This window comes from Dermacentor variabilis, unplaced genomic scaffold (genome assembly GCF_050947875.1).
Source record: "Dermacentor variabilis isolate Ectoservices unplaced genomic scaffold, ASM5094787v1 scaffold_15, whole genome shotgun sequence".
Lineage (NCBI taxonomy): Eukaryota > Metazoa > Arthropoda > Arachnida > Ixodida > Ixodidae > Dermacentor > Dermacentor variabilis.
The window spans coordinates 9,531,924-9,555,211 of record NW_027460313.1 but is presented as its reverse complement, the minus strand read 5'-3'; the positions used below and the strand labels follow the sequence as shown (position 1 = coordinate 9,555,211).

The following is a 23,288-nucleotide window of genomic DNA, read 5'->3' as shown; positions in this document are numbered from 1 at the left end:
GTCATTAATCTTGATGGAGTCGATCCGACCCTTATCAGCGCTTTCAACATTATTGCGCATGTTCCTACCCTATCGGTCCTTATCAACCTAATCGGATTTGATCCGACCCTTATCAACCTCATCAGAATTGCTGACACCATTTAAGCCCTTATCGCAGTTTATCCCCGTATTCATCCGCGTCTAACCATTATAAACCCCGATCACACCTATATAAACCGTCATCCCTACTTACCATCCTTATCAATTCATTGGCTGCTTCTCTATCTGTGTTGCGCGATTACACAGACAACGCAGTACAACACATTCATATGGCTCAGATATATCTGCCATCTGCAAGCGTGGGTGTTAAACTCAGTGGGTAAGACACTCGGCTTTCTGAGAGTTAGGTCATAGGTTCGACACTCACCACCGCCAACATTTTTCTTCGAATTTTCAAAGTGAACCTTCGCTTTGCTAATCTCACCGGGTTTCGTGATCGTGGGTGCTGCTGCCTGGCTGTTCTCTTGCCGAATAGTCCAACCAATCACAATGTAGTACTTGTACCGCTGCCTTCTTTGCGTCCCCACCAGAGGGCGCTCGCCTCCGCGCATCCGCGGCAGCGGCTGAGGCATTGCACTAGCCTCTATACAATGGCTGAATAAAGCCTTCCCGGTCACTCTGTGCGAACATTCAATAAACACGAACTTGTGTTTCGACTTCTTATGCACTCACACAAAGCTTCCCTTTATATAGATTACAAGTGGTTGGATCTGCTGCATGTTTAAATACGTCTGAATTTCTATGCTTACCCAACGAGCAAACCTCTCCGCCCGTCCCTCTGTTCGTCCGTCACGTAGGACGATTGCTTTCAAGATGGGGTCCGATGCAGCGAGCGAATTGACCTTCGTCCTGCCTCTCGCTTCAACACAAACTGAGCGGCGAGAACGTAGTGCGTAAGAAGCTATCAGCACCCGGCATACCGTGTCCCCATCGCAGATCGCGTTCAAGACGGGGCCCACGTGGTCGCGCCATACGCAGCCGCCGCCGGAGTACGGTTGAGCACTATTGATAATGGTTCGCATCGACAGGAGGCAGCATCATCGACCAAAAAAATTAGATTACGGGGTTTTATGTGCCAAAACCACTTTATGGTTACGAGGCACGCCATAGCGGAGGACTCCGGAAATTTCGACCTAAGTACACGGGTGTTTTCGCCGCCATCGAAATGCGGCCGCCGTGGTCGGGATTCGATCCCGCGACCTCGTGCCCAGCAGCCCAACACAATAACCACTGAGCAACCACGGCGGGTCTTCATCGACCACGTCTACGTACGAGGTCTGCCAAACGTGACATGGTTCAATTGCGTCACGTGTTACAACACGTATTGGCCAGTGCCCATCTTCCAAGAAGCAGTGGCATCATGCAAACACACCATCATCCAATTTGAATATGAAGAAGAAACGCAACCAGAAGACCTAAACAAGAGGCAGTGAACATAATAAATGTTGTATATATTTACTTCATTTACAAATTCTATCTCGCCATATTATCCCACGTCCACATCTTCTGGGAGTTACCTACAACACAAGTGAGCATTGCTACTACACGCCTCTTCTTCATCGTCTCATGTTGGTCTCAGCTAAGATTTCGGTGTTGCAACCGCCATCTCCGTTTCACGATTCTTCCTCGGTGTTTCTCGCAATTATTCGAAACACGGAAGCATACGGCGACGCAGCAGGTAATTAGTATCAAATGCTTACGCATCATTTAGTTAACTCCCACAAAAGATTCTGCGTGTACTTTTTTTCCTTTCGAATTTATTCTTTTTTCTCTCTCTATAGAGCGCACCGCGTTAGGCGTTACGAACGGACAGACAGACCGACGGACAGATTTTCAGGGTGAGTAGCCTAAGAATGCTTACTCTATAAAAAAGAATAACCGAATAACCATCTTTTACAACAGTACCTCAGCAAACCCGTGGGGAAAAATGTGAACTAAAAATGCACATTCACCCCTTGCTATCGAAACAGAGGAATGACATGTGCACACATGCGGGTATTTATGGGTTTGAAATGCTTCAGCTGTATGACTTGTACGCTGATCCTATATTTGCTGCGTGTCTGTAATAAACCTTCATTTGAAAAATAGCGCTTCTGTGGCAGCATCTCCGTTTTATCCGCGAGGAGGAACGTAGCCTCGAACCAGCGCGCCGCGCCGCTCTCCTCCTCGCACTGGTATGTGCAGATTCCGTTTTCTCCCAGCGACAGCTTGGAATGGTAGCGGTTTCATTGCGAGTTAGTGTTATTCTAGCCTGTTTCGGCTGGGATTTTTCTGCGATAACAGATGACTCAAGGTCGACAGGCTACCACTCTGCTGTATTCGGCTGCAAAAATAACTTGAGGAAGCAAGCGTGAAGGGCACCTTGAGCTGCGGAGACTTCGTGGACACCGTCGCCGCGATAGCAGAGAAGCACCCGCTTTGTATTGCCAGCATAAACAGAAAGGAATTGATGCCATCGCGTGTCTGTTCGGAAGGTTTTCTTCCCAGTGAGCGCACGGTGACGAACTCGGCACCCCTGAAGAAAGTGCGATGTGAAAGAACAGCGCGTATTCGAGTCGGTCAACTATTGCGAATGGACGAAGCTACACCTTCGTGCACCCACATTAAACTTATTCTGTTAAAATGTGTTCTAAGATTATCATCATCATCATCAGCCTGGTTACGCCCACTGCAGCGCAAAGGCCTCTCCCATGCTTCTCCAACAACCCCGGTCACGTACTAATTGTGGCCATGTCGTCCCTGCAAACTTCTTAATCTCATCCGCCCACCTAACTTTCTGCCGCCCCCTGCTACGCTTCCCTTCCCTTGGAATCCAGTCCGTAACCCTTAATGACCATCGGTTATCTTCCCTCCTCATTACATGTCCTGCCCATGCCCATTTCTTTTTCTTGATTTCAACTAAGATGTCATTAACTCGCTTTTGTTCCCTCACCCAATCTGCTATTTTCTTGTCACTTAACGTTACACCTATCATTCTTCTTTCCATAGCTCGTTGCGTCGTCCTCAATTTAAGTAGGACCCTTTTCGTAAGCCTCCAGGTTTCTGCCCCGTAGGTGAGTACTGGTAAGACAGAGCTGTTATATACTTTTCTCTTGAGGCATAATGGCAACCTGCTGTTCATGATCTGAGAATGCCTGCCAAAGGCACCCCAGCCCATTCTTATTCTTCTGATTATTTCCGTCTCATGATCCGGATCCGCCGTCACTACCTGCCCTAAGTAGATGTATTCCCTTACGACTTCCAGTGCCTCGCTGCCTATTGTAAATTGCTGTTCTCTTCCGAGACTGTTAAGCATTACTTTAGTTTTCTGCAGATTAATTTTTAGACCCACTCTTCTGCTTTGCCTCTCCAGGTCAGTGAGCATGCATTGCAATCGGTCCCCTGAGTTACTAAGCAAGCAATATTATCAGCGAATAACAAGTTACTAAGGTATTCTCCATTAACTTTTATCCCCAATTCTTCGCAATCCAGGCCTCTGAATACCTCCTGTAAACACGCTGTGAATAGCATTGGAGAGATCGTATCTCCCTGCCTGACACCTTTCTTTATTGGGATTTTGTTTCTTTCTTTATGGAGGACTACGGTGGCTGTGGAGCCGCTATAGATATCTTTCAGTATATTTACATACGGCTCTTCTACACCCTGGTTCCGTAATGCCTCCATGACTGCTGAGGTTTCGACAGAATCAAACGCTTTCTCGTAATCAATGAAAGCTACAAATAAGGGTTGGTTATATTCCGCACATTTCTCTATCACCTAATTGATAGTGCGAATATGGTCTATTGTTGAGTAGCCTTTACGGAATCCTGCCTGGTCCTTTGGTTGACAGAAGTATAAGGTGTTCCTGATTCTATTTGCGATTATCTTAGTAAATACTTTGTAGGCAACTGACAGTAAGCTGATCGGTCTATAATTTTTCAAGTCCTTGGCGTCCCCTTTCTTATGGATTAGGATAATGTTAGCGTTCGTCCAAGATTCCGGTACGCTTGAGGTCACGAGGCATCGCGTATACAGGGGGGCCAGCCTCTCTAGAACAATCTGTCCACCATCCTTCAACAAATCTGCTGTTACCTGATCATGCCCAGCTGCCTTCCCATTTCGCATGTCTCCCAAGGCTTTCTTTACTTCTTCCGGCGTTACCTGTGGGATTTCGAATTCCTCTAGACTATTTTCTCTTCCATTATCGTCGTGGGTGCCACTGGTACTGTATAAATCTCTATAGAACTCCTCAGCCACTTGAAGTATCTCGTCCATATTAGTAATGATATTGCCGGCTTTGTCTCTTAACGTATACATCTGATTCTTGCCAATTCCTCGTTTCTTCTTCACTGCCTTTAGGCTTCCTCCGTTCCTGAGACCATGTTCAATTCTATCCATATTATACTTCCTTATGTCAGCTGTCTTACGCTTGTTGACTAACTTCGAAAGTTCTGCCAGTTCTATTCTAGCTGTAGGGTTAGAGGCTTTCATACAATGGCGTTTCTTGATCAGATCTTTCGTCTCCTGCGATAGTTTACTGGTATCCTGCCTAACGGAGTTACCCCCGACTTCCATTGCACACTCCTTAATGATGCCCACAAGATTGTCGTTCATTGCTTCAACACTAAGGTCCTCTTCCTCAGTTAAAGCCGAATACCTGTTCTGTAGCTTGATCTGGAATTCCTCTATTTTCCCTCTTACCGCTAACTCATTGATCGGCTTATTATTTACCAGTTTCTTCCGTTCCCTCCTCAGGTGTAGGCTAATTCGAGTTTTTACCATCCTGTGGTCACTGCAGCGCACCTTGCCGAGCACGTCCACATCTTGTATGATGCCAGGGTTGGCGCAGAGTATGAAGTCTATTTCATTTCTAGTCTCGCCGTTTGGGCTCCTCCACGTCCACTTTCGGCTATCCCGCTTGCGGAAGAAGGTATTCATTATCCGCATATTATTCTGTTCTGCAAATTCTACTAATAAGTCTCCCCTGCTATTCCTAGTGCCTATGTCATATTCCCCCACTGCCTTGTCTCCAGCCTGCTTCTTGCCTACCTTGGCTATAAAGTCGCCCATTAGCATAGTGTATTTCGTTTTCACTCTACCCATCGCCGATTCCACGTCTTCATAGAAGCTTTCGACTTCCTGGTCATCATAAGTGGATGTAGGGGCGTAGACCTGTACAACCTTCATTTTGTACCTTTTATTAAGCTTCACAACAAGACCTGCCACCCTCTCGTTAAGGCTATAGAATTCCTGTATGTTGCCAGCTATATTTTTATTAATCAGGAATGCGACTCCTAGTTCTCCTCTCTCCGCTAAGCCCTGGTAGCACAGGACGTGCCCGCTTTTTAGCACTGTATATGCTTCTTTTGGCCTCGTAACTTCACTGAGCCCTATTATATCCCATTTACTGCCTTCTAATTCCTCCAATAGCACTGCTAGACTCGCCTCGCTAGATAACGTTCTAGCGTTAAACGTTGCCAGGTTCATATTCCAATGGCGGCCTGTCCGGAGCCAGGACATGAAAAAGCCTTGATGCTTGGCAACCAACGTGTTGGTGGAAGTTTACCGAGGACGTGTTATGAAAACAGTACGCGCCGACTAAGAAATGAAGATGTGCTCTTTTCCGGCCGTGTGTCGGCCGGCCTAGTTCACTTGGGCTCTTCCGTGCTTCCGAATCTCGCCGGCAAGCTGTCGACGGTGCTCATCGCGCGCTGTATTACTGAAGAAAATAAAGTTGCCCTTGCAAAGAGCAGTTCGTTTTTCAGCTCACTCGAGTAGGCGAGGTGTCTTGGCACGCACAGGCACCATTCGAGACCTAAGGGTTCCACGCGTCTCGTGCGTCTGGTTGATCGTGGCATATTCGCTCTCACTATCATCAGCTCATATTATCCATGTTAACAGCCCTTTCGATGAAGTTATGCTGTATATATATAGTTCTTCATTTTCTAAGTTTTGGTGCCCGCGTGCCAGATAATCAATGTTTAGAAAATCGTACCGCGTAAATTTTAGGCCCACGAAAGCTAGCAAAACGTTCTTCCTCTGGGCTTCGCAGTTACCTGGATTGGGGTGTACGCTGGTGCGACACACCGCAGGACACATGGAGACACCTCTCAATGTAGTCGCCTTAGTGATACCTTAATAGCCGTTCAAGGCTACACATACAATAATAACACGTTACATGTATACGTTACGTATCGACAGTGTTCAGACTTGACTGGCCTCCTATTTCGATCGTGGGGACAGCTACGGCAACGCCTCTAGGCCCGTCGCCGTTCGATATTGCGGCTATATCGAAGCTAAAAGCTTAGTGACAACACGCTAAGAAGTTTCCCAATCCAAACAACTTGTCGACACCTCTCGGGAAAGGGGGAAAACTTGCCACTGGTTGTCAACAGCATGCAGGTTCGCCGTGCACCCTCCAGTGCGATCCCACATACCAGCATGGCGCCACACGATAGACGGCGCTGCGATCGCAAAATGGCGGCGCCTTCAATAAGACGGTCTATTAAATTCTGGGATGTTAGTGCGAAAACGACGAACTGATCATTAGGCCTGCCGTAATAGGGCACTCAAGATTAATTTTGACCAGACGGGGTTTCTGTAGCGTACACCCAATGCGCGGAACCCGGACCGTTTGGATTTTGTCCCCACGGAATTGCGGTGGGCGCGGCCGGGATTTGATCTCGCGACATCGTGGTTAGCAGCGCAATACTATAGCCGCTAAGGCACCACGGCGGGCGTTTTCTCTGCATCTATCTCTCCTGTGCAATGCTTCAAAATGGAAGTAATCCCACTCGCCCAGATTCCTATTGAGGTTAAGCTCCCATACGTAAGATAATGCTAAATCCACACGGGCCTTACCTCAAGAAATCAAATACGTCGCAGCAGTAGATGCTCAGTCGCTTGTCCATTGTCTGGAAAAAAAAGTGGTAACCCTGTTGGCATTCAGAAAGTGTAACGTACAACTTTTGGGTCATATTCAGCTAGTTCAACCAATGTGATTAACCTTGATGACCACTCTTTCTTGCGTTTTGTGTACGTGATAGTACTTCTGCTACCTCGCAAGTTTGTCTGCGTTATAATGCCGTTTGAAAGCAAGCATACACGTTAGCACTCCTACTTGCAAACATTATGAAATCTGGTCTTTTGCCTCACACATGTGCATAATCATCGTCACCATCATCATCATCAGCAGCCTGGTTACGCCCACTGCAGGGCAAAGGCCTCTCCCATACTTCTCCAACAACCCCGGTCATGTACTAATTGTGGCCATGCCATGGCTGCAAACTTCTTAATCTCATCCGCCCACCTAACTTTCTGCCGCCCCCTGCTACGCTTCCCTTCCCTTGGGATCCAGTCTGTAACCCTTAATGACCATCGGTTATTAGGTCCTGCCCATGCCCATTTCTTTTTCTTGATTTCAACTAAGATGTCATTAACTCGCGTTTGTTCCCTCACCCAATCTGCTCTTTTCTTATCCCTTAACGTTACACCTATCATTCTTCTTTCCATAGCTCGTTGCGTCGTCCTCAATTTGAGTAGAACACTTTTCGTAAGCCTCCAGGTTTCTGCCCCGTAGGTGAGTACTGGTAAGACACAGCTATTATATACTTTTCTCTTGAGGGATAATGGCAACCTGCTGTTCATGATCTGAGAATGGCTGCCAAACGCACCCAAGCCCATTCTTATTCATCTGATTATTTCCGTCTCATGATCCGGATCCGCCGTCACTACCTGCCCTAAGTACATGTATTCCCTTACGACTTCCAGTGCCTCGCTGCCTATTGTAAATTGCTGTTCTCTTCCGAGACTGTTAAGCATTACTTTAGTTTTCTGCAGATTAATTTTTAGACCCACTCTTCTGCTTTGCCTCTCCAGGTCAGTGAGCATGCATTGCAATTGGTCCCCTGAGTTACTAAGCAGGGCAATATCATCAGCGAATCGCAAGTTACTAAGGTATTCGCCATTAACTTTTATCCCCAATTCTTCCCAATCAAGGTCTCTGAATACCTCCTGTAAACACGCTGTGAATAGCATTGGAGATATCGTATCTCCCTGCCTGACGCCTTTCTTGATTGGGATTTTGTTGCTTGCTTTATGGAGGACTAGGGTGGCTGTGGAGCCGCTATAGATATCTTTGAGTATTTTTACATACGGCTCGTCTACACCCTGATTCCGTAATGCCTCTATGACTGCTCAGGTTTCGACAGAATCAAACGCTTTCTCGTAATCAATGAAAGCTATATATAAGGGTTGGTTATATTCCGCACATTTCTCAATCACCTGATTGCGCTTGAGAGTTTGCGCTTGAGAGGCAGCGGCACCAGTTAGTCATAAAGGCGTACGACCACTTAAACGCGTGCAGAAATTACAGAATCGTGACGAAACACGAGAATAGTTGAGATACTCCGCATTCATCGCGAACATTTCTACATGCAGCTCGCGTTATTCAGGCGAGAATGTCACGCGCCTTGCGTTCGGTCATCGCGGTGCTAATGCTAATCTGAAAACTTTAGCTGTAAGTCTAAAAACTGAAGCAAACCATTATCCGGTAGCTCATAAGTAAAACATTGACCTTTCCCCAGGCTTCTAAAATCATCTAAAACACTGCTCACTGTAGCCTCATTCGAAATGGAGCACTGCTTGTTTAAAGTCGAGAAACTGCTTGTTTGACGAGCAACCTTACCTGCAGAAGAAAGGTATATGCATAGGTTCTTGCATAGCCTCTGTACTTGCCACTATCTTTTTATCATCTATCGGTCGCTCTCTACACGATCGTTTTCACCATTTTATTAATGACAAAGTCCTTAAAGTGTTTCGTTACATGGACGACTTTTTAGTGGTTTTAAACAAGCAGTGCTCCGTTTCGAATGAGGCTGCAGTGAGCAGTGTTTTAGATGATTTTAGAAACCTGGGGAAAGGGCTCTTTTTTACTTACGAGCTGCCGGATAATGGTTTGCTTCAGTTTTTAGATTTACAGTTAACGTTTTCAGATGGGCGCATTTGTTGGGCTTACTCCCCTTGTGCGCAAAAAGGGCTCCTGCCGTACAATTCGGCCCACTCAAAGGTAGTGAAAAGAGGCATCGCCAACCTCTGCCTGGAGTCCTCGCTCCGGAAGTCGTCTGTGCATGAGATGCAAGCAAGTTTTTACAACCAATCGGGCAGGCTCGTTGCAGCTGGCTTCCCTGAGTCGGTCTTGGTCCCTGTGGCAGAAAAGCTTTTGAAGAAGTTGAAGGCTGGGGTAAGCAGGGTAGAGCCGAAGAAAAAAAGAGTGGCCTATAGTGGTCCCGTACATCCATAAAGTCACGCACAGCCTGAAAAAAGTGGCTAACCGGTATAATGTACCGGTGGTGTTCTCCGCGCCCCAAAAGCTTGCCCAGCTAAGCCGTCGCATAACTTGCGAAAGCCAAATGTCTGGCTGTCAGAGGAAGCATGGCCAGCGTTTCGTAATGTGTGCCACAAACGTCGAATATGAAATTACTCTGTCCTGCGGGAAATCCTACATTGGACTGACGGCGCATTGTGTGAACGACCGGCTTAGGGAATATGCAAAAGGTATAAAAAATAATGAAGGTGAGCGACTTGTGGATCACTGCAGGGCTTGCACCGATTGTTTTCCACGGTTCCGCGATGCGAGGATTTTGGTAGAGGCAGGCATCAGACATCGCGTGAAACATTGGAAGCCTTCTACATCAAGAAAGCGGGTCCGGACTGTGTTAGTGATACATCGGTTTTTCTTTACGAGGCCGAGCTGAAGTTTCTATCGCACCTACTCTGACAAACCTTTCTACTCCATGTTGCCTTGTACGCATGCGCGCTGTTTTGGAGGGCTATATATGTCGAGTGCTTTCACCCTCATTAAACAGTTGAAGTAGCGCCCGTGATGTCGCCGTCTTTCTTGTGTGTGTTGTTTTTTGGCGCAAAATCTCTGCAGTATGAATAGAAGATGGCTGTCGCCGATCGCTCAGGCATTGTTTACTCGCACCTGCCAGAGAGCATGGGTTTATTTGCATATGACAAAACTTTTTGCGTAGCTGTATAACGTTATCGAGCTGTTTTTGGCAGGTATACGACATCACATTGCCAACTATTCTTTGCGGAGGATCCATTTTAGCGACGTTTTTATCTGTCCGTTGCACGCCACCGATTTTTTTCGACCAGCAAACACAAGCAAAGTACGAAAAAGCGCACCAATCGCAGACGCCGCCACCGCCCTCTTTATCCTTTATCCATTTTCAGTGCAGAGGCTCGGCCCCATCTAATCCCTCTGTCCCTGAGCGTGCGCCTGGCTTCTTGTCAGCCAATTAGATAAGAAAAACTCAATGTAGGCAATATTATTCATTGTGAAAGCAAACAAAAGTGACCTCCTATAAACTCGGAGAGCCTTTGATTGGGCTGTTCAGACAACGCTGCTGGTCACCACCCGATGCCTGCATCAATGGTTACGTGAATATGACGTCAGGCGTTGATAACGTGCATACCTGCATGGCAGAGGGGAAATGCGACCTCAAGAAGCATTCCTAGTTTACGCTTTTTCTTTTCAGACCTTTCCAAGAACACCTCGCTTGGCGCCTCCACAGTGCCATCTGAAACGGCTGCAATTACACGCGTCAAACCACCTGCAAAAGCATTGTAGGAGCTACAGCGCTTACCTTCGTGCACACGCGCAACAGTCTAGAGAGGAGATAGATAGAATGGTAGAGATGAGGTAGGGTGAGGAAACACTGAATGGGTAGAAGCGGCGCTGTCACGAAAAGAGTGAACAGACATGCCCCTTTTCGCTCGTGAGAGCTCACATGCATAGAAGGATCACTGTAGAGAGAAATGGTGCCGTCAGAAATTAAGCATGCCTCGTTTGGGTTTTTGCAGTAAACGAAGCGCTACTTCTAGACATAAGAACAGTCGAGGATAAACTAGAGATACGTAAATTGAAGGTTGGGTGAGTATGTTCTTGTTACTTCTGAAAAATAAACAGCGTGTAAGTTTGCTTATACGGACAACTGACGTAGCTGGAGCGTGCACACGCAAAGCCGCAATAATGCACCGCGACTACAAGACATCACACGCAAGCAGTCGTCCAACACAGCAGCACTTCAGCCATGATGCGATGCGCCATGTGAGGCAAAACGACAGTGCTAACCTTCTCACAGGCTGCCTAAATTGCGCACAACGCCTCGAGCCAACAGGTCTCGCTGTGTGTTCTGTGTACTATGTACGTAAACAAACACCAGCGGTGCACGCAAGGTAACGCTTAGCATCATGAACGTCCCTATTCTGGCATGTCGTCAACATTACGGCTAATTATGGTCCGTCAATCTAAAAAAAAAACCAGAAAGCTTCGCTTACATCAATTCACACAGTACGCGGGATCTCCATGTTCTGTTTAGCAACTCGGCTAATGTTGGCCAGGACACACGTAGGAACGCTACGAAGGAAAATGTGTAATGTGCTGGCGAGGACATCCCGCATTCTAAATGTTTTTTGGCTGCGCCATCTCCCCTTGCCTATTTCCAACAATTTCTGTTTTCATATTGCCTATTTCTGTAGTATATGCGATCCATATGCTACAGAACTTGTAGATAAAGTAGAAAAAGTGCAGAACAGGGCAGTTCGGTTTGTCCTTGGCAATTATGACTGGATGCTTAGCAGGACAAAACGCAAAAATCATTACATTGACATCTTATTGAACACCGTCGTCGAAATCTCCAATTAAAATTTCTTAATAACATATACCACTCTAAAACGGGGATAGCTAGGGAATTGTATTTTCAGCCGCCCATATATGTTTCTAAAAGGAGAGATCACAAATTGAAAATACGTGAGATTCCTTTCAAAAGCGACGCTTTCCGCTACTCTTCCTTTGTTCGTACTATAAGAGATTGGAATACTCTACCACCTGACACTGTCTGTATTTGTTCAAATGATGATTTCTTCCATGCTTTATGAATGTAATTTTGAGTTTTTGTTTATATGAGTTGTACCCTCCCTGCTGTAATGCCTGAATGGCGAAGCAGATACCCAATAAATAAAATCAATAAAAATTTTTTTTGCTGTTTCAATCAACCAATCAATAAATTTTATTTACCAGAAACAAGAGGAACTGGAGGGACACCTGGGCAAAAAGCTGTCGCAGCAGCTTGACGGAGGCCCAGGGTCCCTTACATCGCAGTAGCACTCACATGATATATACACTGGTCTTTATACAGAACAAATATTACACATCGTACGTATGCATAACAATGTCATTTTCCACTTGGATGCAATATACTAAAGTGTCACTATAAAGAAAGAAAGTAGTCACGCAAACCATTTTTATTTAGCGTAGCTGTGTGCTTATATTTGTTTAATACAGTCGGTATATTTTGCGTTAAGGACTGTAGACTAATTATTTCGAAACCATGGTACCTTCCACACCTCAGGGTTTCGTGTCCTATGTTTCTTGTGTGTGCAGAGTTCTAGCTGAGCAAGGGGCAAGGGATGTAAAATAATTCTTAACATATTCGGATGAGAAGTAAATTGTTCTAGTAATCTGTGTTCGTATAAGTTATCTACGCGGTTTTGTCTGTATTTGAGAAATATATTATCTGTTGGTGAAAGCCGATTAACGTTCTCTATATACCGAACGATTTTCTTTTGAAGTATTACCAGCTCTTGCAAGTTAGATTTAGATGTTGCAGCCCAGACAAGGTAAGAGTAATTTATATACGATAAGAGACCGTAGTATATTTGAAGTTTTGCTCTCATAGGTAGAAATGTGCGGCAACGTGCCATAGCACCGGTAACCGCAGAGAGTTTGCCGCAGAGATGTTTGATATGGGCAGCCGAACGTAAATTAGAAGAAAAGTATACTCCTAGAATTTTAGATTCTTCAGCCAGTTAATGCGTTGGCTCTGAAAATAAATAGCATGATTAATGTGAAGTGGTTTATTTCTTGCGCGCAATATTAGAACTTCTGTTTTCTTTGAATTTACTTTAAGCTTATTTGTCTGTGTCCAATCGGACAAACCTGCCATAATTTTATTACATTTTTGCACAAGTTCATTCGCATTAGGACCTGAGACACACAATGTGCAATCATCCGCGTGCACAATAACTTGAGCCTCACTGTTTATGGTTACGATATCATTTATAAAAACGTTAAACAAAAGTGGTCCAAGAATACTTCCTTGAGGCACACCACATACAATACTTAAGAGGGACGAGTTATGTTTATTAATGGAAACGTACTGGGACGTCGATGTTTCAGATATGATTTGAGTAATTCTAACGGTTTCCCACGAATTCCATACATACAAAGCTTCCGAATAAGGATCTCGTGATTGAGGCTGTCAAAAGCTTTACTAAAGTCTATAAAAATGCCGACTGCGTAGTAGTTATTTTCAAAGCTCTGCAAAATGTATTCTTTCAGCGTAAGAAGAGCCATTTCTGTGGATCTGTTTTTCCAAAATCCATATTGTGAATCAGTAAGCACACTCTTTTTATTGAAAAATTCCGTCATTCGAGCAAAAATAAGCTTTTCCATTCCTTTTCCAAAAATTGGGAGCACCGATATCGGTCGATAGTTAGACGCGGTATTTCGATCACCACTTTTATAAATAACCGAAACTTTCGCGCGTTTCATTGCATCTGCAAAAACTGCAGTCTCTAAAATTAAGTTGTAAATGTGCACAAGCGGAAGTACAATAAATTGCAAAACATGTTTTATAGGTTTAATCTGCAAATTATTTAAGTATAAAGCTTTACTGTTTTTCAGCCCCATGTACACACTGTATACTTCATATTCATCAGTAGGCGCAAGAAAATGCGCTTTCGCGAACAGCATCGTTATCACAAGCCACCCCTATGCTATCATTGCCTTCAGCAATAGCGGCTTTGTGCAGTTACGAAGTGGTGGTTAAAGTAATCGGAAAGCGCTGTGCCTGTTATCTCACGTGAGCCCAGCTTCATCGATGTGAGGTGCGTATCGTCCTTGCGGCGACCTAGAACAAGATTAATCGTTTGCCACGCAATTTCTGGCTGTTGTGTAGAAACATTTGCAAATAAGTCCTCATAGTACGCCGCCTTTGCCTTTCTAAGTTCAGCATTTAGCATGTTTCTAAATTTTTTCAATGTTTGTAATGCTAATTCACAGCGCGTGCGCAAGAAGGAATGATAGAGAATATTTTTGTTTTGATCATTTTTGCAAGCTCATGAGTAACCCAAGGCTATCTAACTTTTTTGGAATATTTAGCTGTCCTCATTGGAAAATAGCTGGCGTACATATGCGTAAAAGTTATAATAAATTCGTTATATGCCTCATTTGCATCTGTTTTGTTCAAAACATATAATCAATCGTGACTCATAACGTCATTCTTGAACAGCTCTAAACCTGCTTGTGTTATACGCTGATAAGTGAATTGTTGACAGGCATCAGCTGTTTTCTTAGAGACATCGGTGTAGATTAAAATATAGGGCAGTGGTCGCTTATGTCAGACACCAATGAGCCTGTGTTGCATACAGTAGTAGAAATATCAAGGATGAGTAAGTCAAATAAAGAAGATGTATGACTTGTAATGCGTGTTGGTGTGGTGATTGTATTTACAAAACCTGCAGACTGGAGGCACGTGTTCAGTTGGAAGGATGAGTTACTCTGTTTAAGTACATCTATATTAAGATCGCCGCCACACACAAGCATAAAATTGTTCATGCTTACATAATCTAGGAATGGTTAAAAAATCTAGAAAAGTGATAACATTGCCGCTCGGTGTGCGATGCACCAGAGATATTATCCTGTTTTTACTCTTTACAGTGAGTATTTCGTAGTAATCTGTTACTGTCGTAGAGTCTGGTACTAATTCGTGTTTTGCATAGCTTTCAACAAAAAGTGCAACACTCCCGCCTTTTTTTGCTGGGCCGACTAATAAAAAAGCGGTAATAAACTTGCAAAGTCAGCATAGCACATGTAGTACCATGTTTCCGATATCATGATCACATTAAACTTAAAAGTAAATTGCGCCAAAAAATGGATGATATCGTCACTCTTGTTGCATGCTGAGCGCGCATTAAGATGCAAAACAGCCGTGGCCGATGCATCCTGCTTAGCAATGAGATGCGGGAGAGCCAGCTCTTGATAAGCCATTTTGACGATGGTGAGCAGCCAAAGTTGCGGGGTGCACAAATTAGCGCTGCTCACTCGCTGTACACCTGCGCCTGCCCCGACGTTATCTTCACGACGTCACTCTCGTTTCTTATGTGGAGGACGGGCGTGTCTTCAGCTTGTCTTGCAAAAATTTTGCCGTTCAACGACCGCACCGATTTCCAGTGATGCGCGTGTTTTCTTTTCACGGCCATCGCGAGAAGCTTCTTCGGGGCAGGGCAAAGGTGTTCATTCACATACACCGAAGAAGAGCCTTCCAACCCAAGATCTGTATTTGTGAGACGCATTTTTCTAGCTTTGTGGAAAACGCTATCCCGCTTCGCGCTACTCTTGAACTGGACGATTATATTTGTCCGATCACCACTGCGTGTAGGTACACGATGGCACGTTTCAATGTTCGATACAGCGATTGGTTCATTGATCGTTGAGCCAAGTTTGGAAAGTAGGTCGCTCAAGCACTCATTCTCGGTCTTCACTACACCCTGAATCTCTAGGTTGGTCTTACGAGGTTGGTCTGAGCAGTATCTTATGACCCTCAAGGATTTAGGGTACAACACCGCTCGGTAAGCGCCGTGATTATCAATGCTTACTCGCTAACCACCCTGCCACCACGGTCAACTTAATACTAGCGCGTTTTATGCATGCGTACCCTCATCACTACGTGACTGTGCGCAAAGCTGAGCTCTATGGGGTACCTACCTGCATGGGCGCGTACTAGTGCACTTCTGTTATTTTTCCATGTCCGTTTTCTGAATCTGTAGTTTAACACGATTGGTGTCATCGATAAACTGACCATGTTGAAAGAAAGTCAGCGAAAAGTTATAGCGCCATTTTTGAAGTCGAAATATTACACGCTCGCGCGTCTTCTTGGCAGTAGCCTATGCTAGAAGGTGATAAAAAAAATCTCTGGGGCTTTACGTGCCAACACCACGATCTGATTATGAGGAACGCCATAGTGCGGAACTTCGGATTATCTTTTGACCACCTGGGGGTTTTAAACCGGCACCTAAGCGTATGGTACACGAGCCTTTTTTGCCTTTAGCCCCAATCGAAATGCGGTCGCCGCGGCCGGGATCAAACCCCCGACCTCGAGCTCAGCGGCGCAACGCCATAGCCATTGGGCTGCCGCGGTGGGAGACCGATAGAAAGTGATTGACAGGTGAAACAATGATCCAACTCTTTTTTCGTCTTTACTTAGCAAACGTCGCAGTATGTACAACGTGGAGGGTTAATATTAAAGTAGCACGAGAACAAGAAGAATACAAGCTAGACGGACATTGGGTAAATAGCGAACACTACAATGTAAAAAGAAGAAAGAAGAAAACACTGAGCCATTGGAATAAAGAAGGCAGTTGACACGCCTTGCCGCCAGCGACAAGTAGCTGCGTGACACATCAGGCATCTCGCGAACTTCAGGTCGTTTCTTTCGGCGGCGCTTTTGAAATGATCAGAAAATCTTGGGCAGATGGCAGTTTCTGTAGGTAGAGCCACACGTGCGTTTCCCTGTCAGGTTCCACGTCAAGTTGGCCTGGTGCTGAAGCCTCGCTGCTCGTGGTCTCCAACAGCGGCTCCGTTCCACTCTGCGTCTCGGAGGAGGCTGACTCGGATCCTCCTTTGACCTGCCAGGTGACGTAGGTTGGCGAGACGGAAGATAGAGAACACCCGTTGAGAGCTCAAGCACCGGCTAGCGAGTGCTATAGATTGACTGAATAATTGTGACGACATCCATCATGTATTACTGCCTTTTTTTAATCGCGATCAATTAGTCGCTGCGCTGTGAAACAAATCATGAGGTGACGGGATAAAGCACGTCGGATGAATTGTACAATGCAGCACACATAGTGTGCGGGTGAAGTAAAAAACAAATATTATAATGCTAACAATAAAGTTGCAACAATAATCTACCCTCATCTGTGAGATGACATTAAAATATTAAAAAATGCAACTAGCTCTCGTGTGACTGCACCAGATTTTGCTGGCGTTCGGGGGCTAGTGCTCCCTCAACTCAGCTGCGCGAGAGCACGTCGCCTTTACATCGGTGACTTTCCATAAACTCCGGCGCCTACCACAAAAGCGAGCGAAGGAACCGAAGTAAGCTACTCGCTTTAAAGTGCTCAAACCACTTAATCGCGGCGTTGAACGAGAGTGGGTGACTGAGAGTAGTTGCTCTCTCGCAACTGCTTCAACGTTACCCACGCAACCCTCTCTGCAATGCTTGAGTCGACATCCGTCTCACCACAGGAAGCAAACAATTTACTTGCTTTCATGACCGAAGACAGAACTGGACAAGCCATTCTCTCACACTTTTGCTGGATTAGTAAATCCGGCAGACTGTCAAGCGTGGTTCAAGTGCCAGTGATGTGAACTTTGATGACACAAAGAAGTGCCTCGAACACAGGCTGTCTACACGCCATTATCACGCAAATTACAAGCCTGAAGCAATTAAATCTCAAGCGAAATTGCCTGCATGCCATTCATTGATGCTGCAAGTAGAAATTCTAAAGAAAATGTAGGAAGGCGATTCAACGTCTTGTTGAAGTCGATCAATGACAGCGTCTTTTTGGCGGGTGCATGGGTGATACGACTGGGGTGTGGGAACTATATAGTTAATTGTGAGAGCTATATTAGAGCGACAACCTTTGATCGACATCCGCTAGATGTTGAATTGCCTTTAAACTTTTTTGCCATTGATTATCCACATCATCGCAACCATCATCATTATCATCATTATCATAGCAATCACGGGGCCAGTAATCCAGTGGCACATACCTAAAGGCATAAGTGCCTGCAGCGGCACTTATAATTACACTGCACATACTCCGGGATCCGCTCGCGAAAGAGGCTAGAAAAATGACACCACAAACAACATACCTGATACGCACAAGCAGCGGTTACTCGCTAACGAAGACATTGCTTTCAAAAGACAGTCTACAGTTTTACGCGCCAAAACGACGACCTGATTTTGGGGCATGCCGCAGGCGGTTACACCGCAATATTTTTTACCACCCGAGGTTCTTTAATGTGTAGCTAAATCTAAAAGCACAGGCGTGTTTGCACTTGGCCCACATCGAAACGCGGCCGCCACGACCGGGATTGAACCCGCGACCTCGAGCTCAACGCCCTAGCCGCTGGTACAGCGCTGCGGCTCGGTACAAGTTTAGTTTCACTTATGCGGTAGTGATGCCAAAGAGCGGCTGGCTCGATGAGGATGTGCACGACGTCGTCTTACCTCGTCGTCGTATTCGCAAGTGCGTTCAGGTGCGCATTCTTGCGCTTCTCCAGAAACCTGCTCCAGTTCCGGTACGTCGCCTTCTCCTCGCTGGGTCCCGTTGTATGGTGAACGGGCCGCGCCACGACGCCTTCCTCGGCCACCGCGGCGCGAACGGTACCGCCTCTTCTGGGGAGACATGCGGGCGTCGCTGCACGTGGACACCGAGCTTTCTACGTGGAGGAAATGTAGGGAGCCAAGGCTGTCGAAGAACAGTCACCTGGGCGAGCCTGTCGCACTCGATCCGGGTCACTATTTCGAGCGGGTGAAGAGACAGATGTCGAACAAGGAACGTTCAGCGTGGCAGGGCGCGAGAGGCTTCACGGGACGGGGCTCGCGCCGCTCGCTCTACCACCGTGGCCGTCGCCCAGCGCCTCGCGGTCGAAGCAACGCGGCCACAGTGCACGCGCCGGTAGGCCCCTCTCGTCCCTTGGCATCGCAGTGCTCCAGGCAGCGCGTGACAAAAACAAAAAGACAAAACAAAAACAAAAAAAAACGCGGGCAGTAGGCGGATATTCTCAGCTGGAACTACCCTGCTGCACCGATGAATGCAAGAGAAAATTCCCGTGATAAAGAAAGAGCGAGAGAGAAACAATTATTAGATTTCGCCCACCTGTCCGAGAACAATTGGTGTTGAGGTGACGGGGAAAGGTAATGGGTCGTGAGGGCGGGCAAGGTTTGTCGGGTTGCGTGTTCTTTCGCTTCGGACCGCTTCACCTAGTACGGTAAGCCCAGGGGTCGCAGTAAGCCACGTTGGAAAGAAGCTTTACCTCACGGTCTCCTAACGAAATGGATGAGAACGGAAAAACCATATTGGAGCGAGTAGCTTTCCGGGAGCTTTGAGTTGCGTTCATTCAACAAATTAGATAACTGGATGCCATATTAGATATCTTACTCAATTGTAATAACTAGATCCCCTATTCCCTAACTATTCCTTTTGTATTTTCCTTCTCTTTGTCATTTAACGTTGGTCCACTGAGATAGCGCCGTTGCTTTACTGTTGGCCACTAGGTGCGACAGATAAGAAATGAATTAAACAGGGGAGAAAAATAACCGTAACAAGATGGGTCCGAAGCTTCTCCTTGCCTACTGCTCCACTGCGCAGAGAGGCGGGAAGGGAAAGCACGAACAGATAGGTACAGTAAATGGCGCACGCGTATGTAAGATGTGTTCATAGTGAACTCACTGTGTAGTTGCATGATGCATCTATGAGAAGAGCAGTGCGCATTCAGCTGCTTTGTAAGTTATGGCGCAGGTTACCGAAGTAGCAATACGCTCTGCTACATAATAGCAGTGCCTAATGAACGACATATACATCAAGAAAAAAAGGACAACCGTTATCTGACAATTGAAACTTTACTGCAAAGCAAACGTGATGCATGCAGAGTGCCCGAACTATCATGCACCAAGGTTTAAGATTATGCCAGTGCCACGTAGCTGGATAGTACCAAGGTAATGTTGTTTGCCGACGCTAGTAGATAGTCAAATTATTTTTTTTTTGCATTCCGCCCAATTACATAGTTAGCCTTAAAATTTAATCAAATTCTCATATATTATAATTAGATGAAAAGTGTCATTGAGTAAATTTTGAAGCGACATCAAAAACTCCTGATGCAGCTTTCTGCTGCTGAATGTGCTACATAAAAGTGGCTTTACGGCGTGAAAGAAGCCCGCAGATGCACGCAAAGTTGCCCGCAGATGCACGCAAAGTTGCCGCGCGACTGGCCGCTCGAGTCGCTTTGCATTTATTCGCGGGATTTTTTCGTGCTCGAAAGCACACTTTTATGTAACACGTATACAGCAACAGCAAGCTGTATCAGGAGTTTTTCATGACACTTTTAATCTAATTATATTATTTGAGAAGTTGATTAATTAAGCAAGACTAATTATCTAATGAGGCGGAGGGCAAAAAAATACGAGTATCTCCAAGCGATGGCAAACAACATTACCTACAGTTCTGTCCAGCTAAGTGGCGTATGCATATTTTTAAATTTTGGTGCATGATACTTGGGACACTTTGTATACTGCGAACAACCCAGACGAGAAATACATACATGGCTGCGAGAGTCTTAAACTTCAGAACCCCGTGAGAAATCAAGAGCCATCATGGTGTATAATCGCCCCCCTTGTCAATCCCACTGAAAGCTCGCTGACACACGCACTTTTGTGTTCAATACTCCAGAACGGGGTCTATAATTTGCCGCACACGCTGATAATTGTGCCTTGCAATTATGGTAGTGCTACAGAACTGCCCGCACTGATGAATCACTGTCGCTTTTAATTGCGAAGCATTCCACTGCGTAGTCTGAGCCAAGGTCAAACGCGGCCATCCAAGGTGACAGAGTTTGTCGCCCGCTCGCTGACCGCTCTTGGTTCGGTGTGTTCTTGCTCCACGCGCCCGGTAACACGCCGCGCTTGGCTTGACACCATCTTGCTGGTGCGCACGCCACAAGTCGACGTGGCTTGGTCGCGCTAGCTGCGCTAAGTCTGCGCGTAGGCCTTTACTCGCAGACAAAACAATGGACCCTCCCTCGAAAGTATCAAGCGGAAGAGGAGCCTAGGAGTGCAAATGCTTTGCGGAGACTAAAGAGGTGCGACATGCGTGCTAAAGCGGCGAGGCAGGAGGCGAAGCGACGGGCCTACGAGGTCCGCGCAGCCGTGGAGCTCGAGCAACAAAGGAATTGCGACGCGCGTCCCAAGAACAGCGACACACCAAACGAACGTCCGCTTTTAATGCACGTGTCGCACAGTAATGCATGAATTTCGGTTTACACTGGGCCCGCGCGTGCTTTGTACCGAAATTTGAGCACCAGTGTGCGACATGTGCAGTTTTTTTTTCTTAGTATCACCGCTCGCGTACGGTAGGCGAGCGGCGCGGCGTGCGGCTCGAGCGTAAATCGGCCCCAATGGGCCGCCTAGATGAAGCAGCGCCGATTAAAGGACCGGAACTTACGGGACGCAGGGGCGTACTTCCAGAAGCACTTCGGTGAAGACAAATTTTGTGCGGCGTCTAGCGTCTGTCAATGCCTCCAGTTCCCATCGTAGATTGTCAAGATGTCGCGGCCCGCGCAGGCATTTCGTGGTCCTCGAGCGTGCGTTTCCCCAGAATGACGTGAATTCCTTCCGACTTTGCGCCACGCCACGTAGAGGGTAGAGATGCTTTGCATTAACTTAGGTAATCATCGAGGATAGTTTCAGCCATTATACTATTTTTTTTCCTTCGAGTCTGTATTGCTCTGACAATATATGCCACGTTTCATTTCTTAACAAGTTTCAGTTATCAGGCAGCGCTTAAGGTTTTAAACGCCCTCACCAGGCCCCATAGTAAATGTTGGTTATACGCTGTAAGCTGCAACGTGTCCTCTAGGGAGCGTTCCGCCGCAAAATTTTTTCAAATAAGCTCCCCCCCCCCCCATTAATAGCCGAGATATAAATATTTCAGTGCCGCGAACCCATGATTTCAGCTGGCGGGCTCCACTGCCAAGCAAGACGCTCTCTGCACTCGCCCCGTTTAGCCTTAGCAAGTGAAATTCCTGTCATGTTTTGGCGCTGAGACTGTGTTGCCTGTGCTCTTTTCACCGCCAGCGGTCCGTGAGTTCGGCGGCGCGGGTTTTACGCCGGCTCCTTCGAGAGATGGCGCCATGCTGCGTGATCAGGCTACGGTGGCTAGATGGGTAGGTGTGCCGACCGCCGTTGTTTTCTACTTCTCGGCATAATGACAGCGGGTGTGGCGCAGCGGTCAGAGGCCTGTCGCGAAGCTCGCGTCGTCTGCTGCTCAGTGTGTTGTAATTGCGTGCCTGCTATACTTAAAATAATTTGTTTTCACTGTAAAACATGAAATAAGATGGTTAAAATATGTTCAGATAGTGCACAAAAGTGCGATGTTTCCTGCTGCAATGAGCAATTTTCTAAAGCGGTCATTTATGTCGTCTGTTAACACGCTGACGGCACGGTGCGCTGCGCTCGCAGACACAATAATTCTCAGAGTTCCTGTAATTTCTTTAGACCTTCCGGGTGCGCAGTGAAGACTGCGGGCGATATTAGTGAATGCGAAGATGCTGAGACCTCGGGACCAGAGTGAAAGTGTTCCTGCACAGAAAAGAAGCCGGAGGGGCACCACTTGCTTTGCCCTGAATTGCAACTTCGGCTACAAACGTCCAAGCCACGGGTGAAAATATAATTGCTTTCGATGCGCTGAGACGCAGAACTTTGCGAGAGACGTGAGCTTGCGCTTCGCCGTGCTGACAAAATGTTTCACCCGCATCAGTCATGTGCCAGCGCCACTTGAAACAGCATGTTGTCGAGCGCATGTCTGGCTCGACGATTATGCAGATTCCGATGGCGTATGTGCGGAAAGTTGACTATAGGATGCAAACGCTACATCCTACAGTGAAGAATACATTGTTGCGCCAAAAAAGGAAAATAAAAACTTGAGAAGGCAGAGTACGAAAAGACAGATTGAGCGCTGAACTTCAACTGATTTTATTCTTACAGCGGGGCAGTGAAATTTCCGTTCTACGCGAGAGAGAAAATACAGAGAATCATACCTCATCCATAAGTTCAAGACATTGCGACCAACAGGCGGTAAATTGTCAAGGGAGCTTTAGAATACATCCGCAATGCTAACTTTTAAGCTATAGACAACAGCACTTAGTTATTTTTCATTGGGTGTTGCTTAGTGTTTTTCTTCTTTTCTTTCCTTTCTCTTTTATTTATATATTTAATACATTTTAGTAATTTCTTTCTACGAGCACCATTTTCTGACACTTGTTTTATTCTCTTTCAAAGACGATAGCTGCCTGATCTCCAGCAGAGCAGATAATCGCCCCTCCACCCGACGTGCAGGCCCCTTTCACGAAAGAACAC

At 46.2% G+C, this 23,288-nt stretch overlaps 2 protein-coding genes across 2 annotated transcripts in view; both read right to left on the bottom strand.

Annotated features, from left to right (window-relative positions):
- LOC142567989 (thiopurine S-methyltransferase-like) overlaps window positions 1-6,934 on the bottom strand; it is a 55,642-nt gene extending 48,708 nt beyond the window's left edge. Inside the window, exon 1 of the mRNA XM_075678083.1 lies at window positions 6,880-6,934. Coding sequence (XP_075534198.1) covers window positions 6,880-6,929 — 50 coding nt within the window. The 5' untranslated portion in view covers window positions 6,930-6,934. The remainder of the gene's footprint in view (window positions 1-6,879) is intronic.
- A 9,396-nt stretch (window positions 6,935-16,330) lies between these two features.
- LOC142567901 (uncharacterized) lies at window positions 16,331-18,764 on the bottom strand. The gene is made up of 2 exons (XM_075677994.1): window positions 18,384-18,764; window positions 16,331-16,773 (listed from the first exon to the last, which is right to left on the bottom strand). The coding sequence occupies exons 1-2, from the start codon at window positions 18,561-18,563 to the stop codon at window positions 16,567-16,569; spliced, it is 387 nt and encodes a 128-aa protein (XP_075534109.1). The 5' UTR covers window positions 18,564-18,764; the 3' UTR covers window positions 16,331-16,566.
- Window positions 18,765-23,288: the final 4,524 nt, after the last annotated feature.